The sequence below is a fragment of the Vigna unguiculata genome, chromosome 11 (genome assembly GCF_004118075.2).
Source record: "Vigna unguiculata cultivar IT97K-499-35 chromosome 11, ASM411807v1, whole genome shotgun sequence".
Classification (NCBI taxonomy): domain Eukaryota; kingdom Viridiplantae; phylum Streptophyta; class Magnoliopsida; order Fabales; family Fabaceae; genus Vigna; species Vigna unguiculata.
This window is the reverse complement of record NC_040289.1, coordinates 27,524,422-27,533,662: the sequence shown is the minus strand read 5'-3', so window position 1 is coordinate 27,533,662 and position 9,241 is coordinate 27,524,422. Positions and strand designations below refer to the sequence as shown.

Genomic DNA, 9,241 nt, shown 5'->3' with positions numbered 1-9,241 from the left:
AATATAATATACATGTGTTATATGTGTTTTAAAAATAATATAAATTTTTTAAATTTTAATTTAAATTTTAAGTTTAGTTTTTAATATATAATACCTTCGAATATGTTTAAATACCAATTCTAGCAATCCATATCCACTACTTTTTAATAATTTTTTTTACTGTGATATATATTATTTTATTTAAATGGTCTTTAGTAATTTTTATTAATGTGTTACTTTGGTAGTTGTAGTTGTTTTTTATGTTTAATTACTTTTTAATAATTTTTATTACATTTATAGTGGTAGTTTTGTATTTAATTTTAATTATTTTAATATTTAACTATTGATTCAAAATGTTACTTTTTAATCTTAACATTTTTCATCTAAAAATAATAATAATATCTTTGATTTTATGTATAAATATATTTCAATTGTTCTGTATGTGTTTGTCGATATTTACATATGTTTCTATTTAAAAATTTTAACACAATCTCAAGTTTTTATTTTTTACGGGACCATATTTCGATTACGTGCATAGTTTAAGTATTTTTATAAGTCGCCACTTTGAATTGAGATGAGAGTTCAACTTTTAACTTAAATTTTGTATGTGACAGCTACTTTTTTAACGTCAATTCCATGATGTATTTATTTTGTACGAGACCAGATTACACAATATGCCTATATTTTACTTTAACAACAACCCGTGCCTATACATTTAATTTTAATATAATATACATGTATTTATTTGTACATGTGTTTTTATTTAAAAATTTTAACAAATATCATATTGTACTTATTTTGTACAGGATCATATTACACCATATACTTACATTTTATTTTAACAACGACTTACATGCATATTTTACTTTAATATAGTATATAACTCAAAACTATAATTGTAAATTTTAACCATGTAACAATATTATTTTATTACACATTACTAATTGATTAGTGTTAGTATTATGATTTAAAACAAACAAATTCATATTTGATTACTATTTTTTAATCTTATTATTATTATTATTATTATCTATTATTATTATTATTAATATATAAAATAAATATATTAATTATATAATAATAAATATAATTATATAAATAAATAATTTATTTAAATATAACAATAATTATTAAAAAATTTTAATCCAAATAAAAAAAACAACAAAAAAACGACCCATGTGTAGGCACGGGTCTCATACTAGTTACAATATAAAATATTATGAATCATATAATATAATTACAGAACGAAATATTATGAATGTTAATTTTTTTTTAAAAATTATAAAAATACGAGATATATAAGATATATGACACATATAAAAGATATGTTACAAGAGAAGAAACTTGTTATTTTATTTTATTCATATTCCATTTATATATATATATATATATATATATATATATATAATAAAATATAAAGTCAAATGACTCTACATGAATTTCTCTGCAAATAAGGTCACAAAACTATTAATCCAAAAATTTTCCATTCTTAAATACGAAATACAGATTTAGATGAGTACAAACTTAAAAAAATGTTTACTATAACTTTCTGTATGTTAACACCAATTTAAATAGGATGAAACTGAATTGAAAAAATAATATAAAAGAATTACATCAAATCAACTTCACATATATTAGAACCAAAATACTAATTAATGATATATTTATTATACCCAAATAATTGTTCCTCTTCCACTTGTCTTAATATATTTTTTAAATTAATTTTACATCTAAAATGAATTTTAATTTTTTTTAGACTTTATTCTTTATCATCAAGGATGTATGACCTTTTTAACGCGATTTTAAGATTGATTTTAAAAATTTAAAAGTCCAAAAATGTATGTTACTAATAAAAATAATAAATATTATGTTTTAAATAGTATTATTTTTAATCTATCAAAATTTTGGTGATGTGAAGAATTGAAGATCCTAGAAAAAAAATAAAGAAAAACGAAAAAAAATGTAAATTAATACTTTTACGATATACCTGTTTTGGACTTCGAAGTAGAGAAAATTACATTGAAATATATATAATTAAACTATCTCTACTTTTGTCCTACTTTTCTTTTATTAGGGATATTTATACCATTGATTATATTCATCATTTTCTTTGACTTGTTACGTATTAAAATAATTCTTTATTTTATTTTTTCTCAGAAAAATATTTTAAAAATAATATATTTCATTAGTTCTTTGATTTATTTTGTTAGACATCAATTAGATTGTTGTTGGGATATTTTTATTTATATGGTCTTATTTTATTTATATATAATACCTTTGTTTTTTTTCTTATATAGTCTTTCTAACTGTGAATATAGATAAAATTACATAATGTATGTGCATATTCTTTCATATAAGAAAAATCAACTTAGGAGAATTAATTTCAATTTTTTTTAGAGATTAATGAAAGATTTACGGTAATGTAGAAAAACTTTTAATCATAATAAAAATAAAGCCCACGAAAGGCCTACCCAATACCAACCCTGCCCAAACTTCTTAATAGAAGAAGATCAACAGTCTCCAACCGCGGAGAGGGCGCGTGGATGAACCTTCCGAGCACTGGACCGCACCAGCCAGACGGGAACCCACTAAACCGGAGAGTACCCAACACGCGCAGCTTAACAATCTGTGATAACTTTTAAAATTCTCGCACACAAAACTCCCCGCCATTAAAGTCCCTGACACTCTCCCATCCACGTGAGGTCCACGCTTGACACCACATTGTTTCCCATTGGTGCGTTTAAATCACGTTTGGAGAGTGCGAGTGAGTCCACGTCCACAAGTTTCGGTGTTATAATGCTTCCTGGGCACGGCTCTTTGTTGCATCCCAAACGCTTAGCCTGGTCCACGCTTCCCCACGAACGCACCGTTGTCGTACACCTGTGACGATTCGATAAAACGACTAGCGTTTCAAGAAAGAGAGAGAAAGACGAAGCGTTCTAGAGAGAGAAACAGAGAAAGAGAGAGTTCGCGAGCGTGTGTATGTATGTGTGCGAGATCTGATCGAAAACAAGGTAATCGAGCTTTGAAACCCTACTACCGATTTTTCTCTACGATTTGTTTTTTAAGATTCTGATTCTTCGTTTCTGAGGAGGTTCTGAGTGAGGCGTGAGAATTTTTATGGTGGAAGGAAGCCCTAGGAATTTCTAGGGTTTGGTTTGTTGTTTTTTGGTTTTTTTTTTGTGTGATTTTTTGATTTGTTGGTGCGTAAAACCCTAGGAGTTCGGGGATTTGGGATTGGTGTTAGGATTAGGGTTTTGGATTTATGGCTTCGGGGCCAGTGGTTGGAGGGGATGATGAAGCCAAAGAGAAACAGAGATTTGGGGAGAGGAAGGTTTACACGAGGAGGAAAGTGCTCAAAGGTCAGAAGAAAGACCCTAACGCTCCAAACACAGTTGCTTCCACCACCGAAAATAACGCCACAACCACTTCTACCGTTACCAATGACAATAGTATCGATAACAGAACTGTCCAGACCAGCAAAGTTGGTGAGTCCGGTGCGTCCAAGAGCAATAGTGAGAACGTTGTGGTCCAGCCTCCTGAACAGTCTGCCGTGGAGAAGGGTACTGCTCAGCCACAAGTGAGTTCAAGATTAGAGGATGGGACTTTGGGGCAGAAGCCATTGGAGGATCAGATGCAAGTGAGTTTAAGACTGGAGAATGGGAATACAGTTCAACCACCAGTGGAGGATCAGGATATGACACTGACAGAAGGGAATTCAAGAAACGAGGATGAAAATATAACTCAGCCTCAATTGGAGGATGGGAATATGGTTCTGTCCAATGGGAGTTTGAGGTTGGAGGATGGGAATATGGCCCAGCCTCAAGCGAGTTCAAGATTGGAGGATGTGAACATGTCCCAAACTCAAGAGGGTGGGAATATGGCTCAGCCTCAAGTGAGTTCAAAATCAGAGGATGGGAGTGCAGCTCTGCCACACATGGGTTCAAGGTTAGAAGATGGGAACACGGCTCAGCCACGAGTGTCATTGGATGGGAATATGGCTCAACAACAATTGAGTTCAAGATCAGAGGATGGGAATATAGCTCAGCTACAAGTGAGTCCAAGGTCAGAGGATGTCAACATGGTTCAGCCGCAAGAGAGTTCAAAATTGGAGGGTAGAAAGTCCCCTCAGCCAGAAGTGAATTCAAGAATGGAGGATGGGAATTCACCCCAGCTGCAAGTGAACTCAAGATTAGTGGATGGGGTTTCGCCGCGGTCACATGTGAATTCAAGATGGGATGGGGATACAGTTCAACCACCACTAGTGCTGGTCTCTGATGACTCGTACAACCGGCAGCGTGATGAACCTTCTAGCTTCAATGTTGAGCAGGAGGGTGATGGACCTTTAAGCCCCAACCCTCATCAGGAAGCAGTTCCTAGCACCCGAGGCCTTCCATTGGGAAATGGGGTTGTGGAGCCCCGACAGAGGGATCGAATCAAGATAAGCTTGTCCTCAAAATCAAAACAGCAAATACGGGAGATTCGGTGGAAGCTTGAAAGTGAGCTTGATGTTGTAAGAAGTTTGGTTAATAGGATTGAAGTGAAGCAGAGACAAGTTGGCGGATATCGCAACTCAAATGTCCTGGTTGCTAGTGGGATGGATAATGTGGGTGGAGCAAAGCGTGCTCACTCAGAGGTGGCATCTGTTGGTGTTCCAAGGGAACCTGCCAGTTCTAGGCCTTTGCACCAGTTAAGTTTGTCAATGTTGGAGAACAGTCAGGGAATTGGTGAAACTGTTGAGAAGGAGAAGAGGACACCTAAAGCAAACCAATTCTATCGTAACTCAGAGTTCTTGCTTGCAAAAGATAAATTTCCCCCAGCAGAGAGTAACAAGAAGTCAAAGTTGAATTGGAAGAAACAAGGTGGGGGAGAAATGCGACATGGTTTTGGGATGGGATCTAAGTTTTTCAAAAGCTGTAGTTCACTGCTTGAAAAATTGATGAAACACAAACATGGTTGGGTGTTTAATGCTCCTGTTGATGTTGAGGGTCTTGGTTTGCATGATTATTTTACCATCATCACTCATCCAATGGACTTGGGAACTGTAAAGTCAAGGCTGAGCAAGAATTGGTACAAATCACCAAAAGAATTTGCAGAGGATGTGAGACTCACTTTTAATAATGCCATGACTTATAATCCAAAGGGACAAGATGTTCATATAATGGCGGAGCAGTTAGCAAAGATATTTGAAGACAGATGGGCTATAATCGAGTCAGATTATAATCGGGAGATGAGATGTGGGTTTGATTACGGAGCTGCTCCCCCTGCTCCTTCACCTTTGTCAAGAAGGGTTTCTGCTTTTACACCACCACCACATCTTGATATGAGAAGGATTTTGGATAGATCAGAATCAATGACACAGACTCCAAAACCTATGAGCTTTACTCCATCAAGTAGAACCCCAGCCCCAAAAAAACCAAAGGCAAAAGATCCTTTCAAAAGAGACATGACATTTGAGGAAAAACAAAAACTAAGCACTAACCTTCAGAGTTTACCTTCAGAGAAGCTTGATGCTATTGTACAAATCATTAAGAAGAGAAATTTAGCACTTGATCAACATGATGATGAGATTGAAGTAGACATTGATAATGTGGATGCTGAAACTCTCTGGGAGCTTGATAGATTTGTAACCAACTATAAGAAAAGTTTGAGCAAAAATAAAAGGAAGGCTGAACTTGCACGAGCTCGAGCAGAAGCCTTGCAGCAGAATGCCATCCAAAAGGTAAAGAATTCAATTTTTACTTCTATATTCCCTTGCTTACATTGGGGAGCAATTATTCTAAGTGTTTGTTTTTTATTTTTTTTCTTTCTACAGAGCCAGGCACCAGCTATAGAAGAGATTCCAAAGGAAATACAAACAGGTGAACTTCTTAGAATCAGGTTTGGTCTTTTTGGATTTGTTGATCTCCTCTGTTTTTTAATTAAACTCAATTGACTTTTTGTGTACAGATGAAAGGAATGTTCCCCAATCATTGCCTGTGCAAGGGGGAAATCAAGCTGACAACGGGAGTAGGTCAAGCAGTTCAAGTAGCTCCAGCAGTGATTCTGGATCTTCTTCAAGTGGTATATTGATCATGATTTAGCTTCTATCTTACATGTTATTTGTTCATATACATGCTTTGGATTGTGGAAATCAAATGTTCTGTCTTTCTCATTTGTATGCGGTGTTGCAGATTCTGATAGTGACAGTTCCTCAGCGTCCGGATCTGATGCAGGGTCACAAGGAACCTAAATATGCTGTCTGGTAGAGTTACAGCCTCTGATGTTTTATCTTACATTGTGCTCTCTAGCTTCGTATTGTTCAGTAATCATTTGCTTATGTGATATTTGTCTGCACTTTTTCCTTTCCATTCTAAAGAGAGATGTATGTATAGTCAAGCTGTTTTCTTAAAGAAAATGAGCGATGATTTTGTTGCCTATGAATATGATCATTGTTTGTTTGTCATAACATGTGTTGTTGAGTACACTTTGTATGTGTTGCATTTGATTCAGTCATGTGATTAGTTTGGATATCTGTCTTTATTGTAGGGAAGTTGGTGACCTTTCTGTTGGTGTTCATAATCAGTTAGTTTGTGTCAGAATAATATTTTAAACTATTATTGTAATTTTGAATCTGAATTTGATAACCTTGCTGTACCCGTTTTTATAATATGTAGTTGGTTCTGAAAAATGCTGTTTCTTGTTTTCTATTCGTTACCATCTTAGTGTACTTTCGATACTCTTCACTATGACGAGCTTGATTTAACCTTGACCGGTCCAGCTTTACATTAGATTCTTTAAGGTTTTTTCCGAATCTCAAACTTGCTTTTTAAAATTGGAATTAAATTGCTTACCATGGAAAATAGTGCCCTCGGATGTCTACTTAAATAATATCTCCTGTCTTCTGAGCCCCGAAAGGAAATAGCATAGCTTCAGTAACATTTCCAGTTTTTTGTGTGTGCACTTCTCCTCCGCATGATCTTTTATGATGCATTCTAAAGGGTTAAACTGTATGCATTCTTGAATTCATACACCCGTGCCTGAAGCTTATTTTTCTTAATATGCTTGTTGAAGTCATTAATAATAGAAGTTTTGGGATTGATCTTTGCTAACTAATTTTCCCATTATCATTTTTTTTTTTCTGTTACGTTGCAGATCTCAGATTTTTAGAGTAGAGAGTGTCTTGATGCCCGCCTAGTTTGGTTTTTGAAGCTTCTAGATTATTAGTTTAACTGTCGGATTGTAGATGTTGTGAAGGGGCCAGCGGTGATCCTAGTGATGCAGCATGGGATATTTTGTTCCCTTTCGTTTGAACTTGTTCTACTTGTGCTTGGCCTTCTTCTAGTTGGCATTCTCGACACGAATTCTTGTATAATATTTGGTAGAATGTGATGATAGTTAGGAGGTAGTTAGTTTTCCGTAGCATGTGTACATTGCTAACTACTGCTGCGCAAGCATTGACTTCCATTGATAACATGTTTTTTAATTATGTGCTAGCAGATTCAAGATCTTGGTGCCATACGAAGATAATATGTAATTCCTTGTTCTTGAAAATCCTATTCCGTGTAGTTTATAACCGTTAAAATGCAAGTGAGGATCTTATCCGACTTAGTTAAGCTTTTTCTACCTTTCCCTCCCTGCACTTCACTTAGAAATCTCGTAATTAATTTCGATATATTAATCGATGATGAAAAGAAAAATGTTTAAAATGAAGAAAATGTCTCTACGCAAATGTGATATACTTTATTAGATGTTCCAGTTGGTAGTTTGATATTGACTATGCCAGGGAAGGAGGAAAAGAAAAAATAGCACATAAAGGGGAAGTAAAAGAAACAATGAGCAAATGTTGTTGAGTCTTCCCTCTTTGTCTTTCTCTGCCTATCAATCGTTGGTTACTCTTCTCTTTCTCTCTCTTCATGGTTGTCTTATGGCCATCGTTTGTTTTGGGTGTGATCTGATTGGGAGGGAAACAAAATTTTGGTTATATGTGCAGGTTGTTGATGACATATGCTGCTGCTTCTGCCTCACCATAATAGTTCTTGATTCTCAGATCATGGAGTGGTTCACCTCTCAGATCCCTTGCTGATCTGCCAAGAAAAAAAAGAATAGACTTCATATTTGTCTTCTTGCCTGTTTTTGTGGTTTCAGGAGTGGGGATTTCATGTTTGTCGTTGATATTCGTGAGTGATCTTTTGGTTTCTTTGTCGAATTCGTAGCAGTGTTGTTTGTTTCACTGAAAATTGAACAACACACTTTTCTTCTTAAAGAGAACAAATTATTATTAGCGTAAGACAAGGGTTTAAGATAAATTTTAATATTTTAAATTCACTTCTCAACAGTTATACATATATGTTTTTAATTTTGTTGTTTATTTAATAATATTGCATTTAATAAAAGTAAAAGATAATTTCTATTATTTTTATTACAAATACAAAATAAGATGATAATCACATAATCTAATTAATAAAAAAAATTAAACATCAAATGAACTAAAAAATTAATCAACAAATACTTGAAAAATATAAAAAGTTTGAAAACTTAATACATAAATTTTTTAATAAATATTCAATTAAAAATATTTAAAAATAAAAAATCGGTACTTGATTAAGTCTTATTATTAAGTAGAAGTGGTGAAAAAACTAAAATTCCCATTTGTTGAAGTTTTTTTGTTGCATATATATTATTCCTTTCTCACATTTTTCTTTATTATTGTAAAGTATATACGTCTAGCCATTCTAACATTTACAGAAAAGGGCAACGATAATATCATTAAAGTGTTTCCTACAGGCCAAGAATTATATGTGGATTCACAGCTACATTAAATCATATTTATAACCTGCATGTGGTTTTTTTACACAAATGGAGCAAGTTTCCCCGTAATATTTACACGAGGATAAGTCATATGGACGACTTTCAAACTGAAGTCGGCAATAATGCGTACGAATTCTATGAAAAGGTAATATCTTTGCACCATCGTAACAGTTTGTGTTAATTCACGAAACTGAAATCGTTAGATCGGTTTTCGATTTAATTAAATTCGTTTGGTGTCTGAACGATTTCAATTATGTATTTATTGAACTGAAGTCGTGTTTTAGCGACTTTCATTTTTTACAAAGAAAGAGGTTGCATTGAACGGATGAAATTTAAAAGCTACCGATGTTCTTGATGAAATATTTTGATTAAGATTGATAATGAGAATTACAAGACGTGGATTTCATAATATAACATAATCATAAGCCAAAAATATGAAAACCTAATCAAGATAGGGACAAGTTCCTTTATG

General features: G+C 33.7%; 1 protein-coding gene across 2 annotated transcripts; it reads left to right on the top strand.

Moving 5' to 3' along the window:
- Positions 1 to 2,815: 2,815 nt before the first annotated feature.
- On the top strand, positions 2,816 to 7,574 carry LOC114168121 (transcription factor GTE4-like). 2 transcript variants are annotated; one of them, XM_028052845.1, is made up of 6 exons: positions 2,816 to 2,993; positions 3,199 to 5,701; positions 5,795 to 5,840; positions 5,929 to 6,042; positions 6,153 to 6,223; positions 7,114 to 7,574. In XM_028052845.1, the coding sequence occupies exons 2-5, from the start codon at positions 3,245 to 3,247 to the stop codon at positions 6,209 to 6,211; spliced, it is 2,676 nt and encodes an 891-aa protein (XP_027908646.1). In that variant the 5' UTR covers positions 2,816 to 2,993; positions 3,199 to 3,244; the 3' UTR covers positions 6,212 to 6,223; positions 7,114 to 7,574. The 2 variants fall into 2 exon arrangements, with proteins under 2 accessions (XP_027908646.1, XP_027908644.1); XM_028052843.1 differs by having other exon boundaries at positions 2,818 to 5,701.
- Positions 7,575 to 9,241: the final 1,667 nt, after the last annotated feature.

Bases quoted from the DNA above. Each gene is read 5' to 3' on its own strand.
- LOC114168121 (XM_028052845.1), top strand. From the start codon at position 3,245: ATGGCTTCGGGGCCAGTGGTTGGAGGGGATGATGAAGCCAAAGAGAAA. The intron at 5,841-5,928 runs GTGAACTTCTTA...TTTTGTGTACAG, and splicing joins TCCAAAGGAAATACAAACAG to ATGAAAGGAATGTTCCCCAA. The intron at 6,043-6,152 runs GTATATTGATCA...GCGGTGTTGCAG, and splicing joins TTCTGGATCTTCTTCAAGTG to ATTCTGATAGTGACAGTTCC.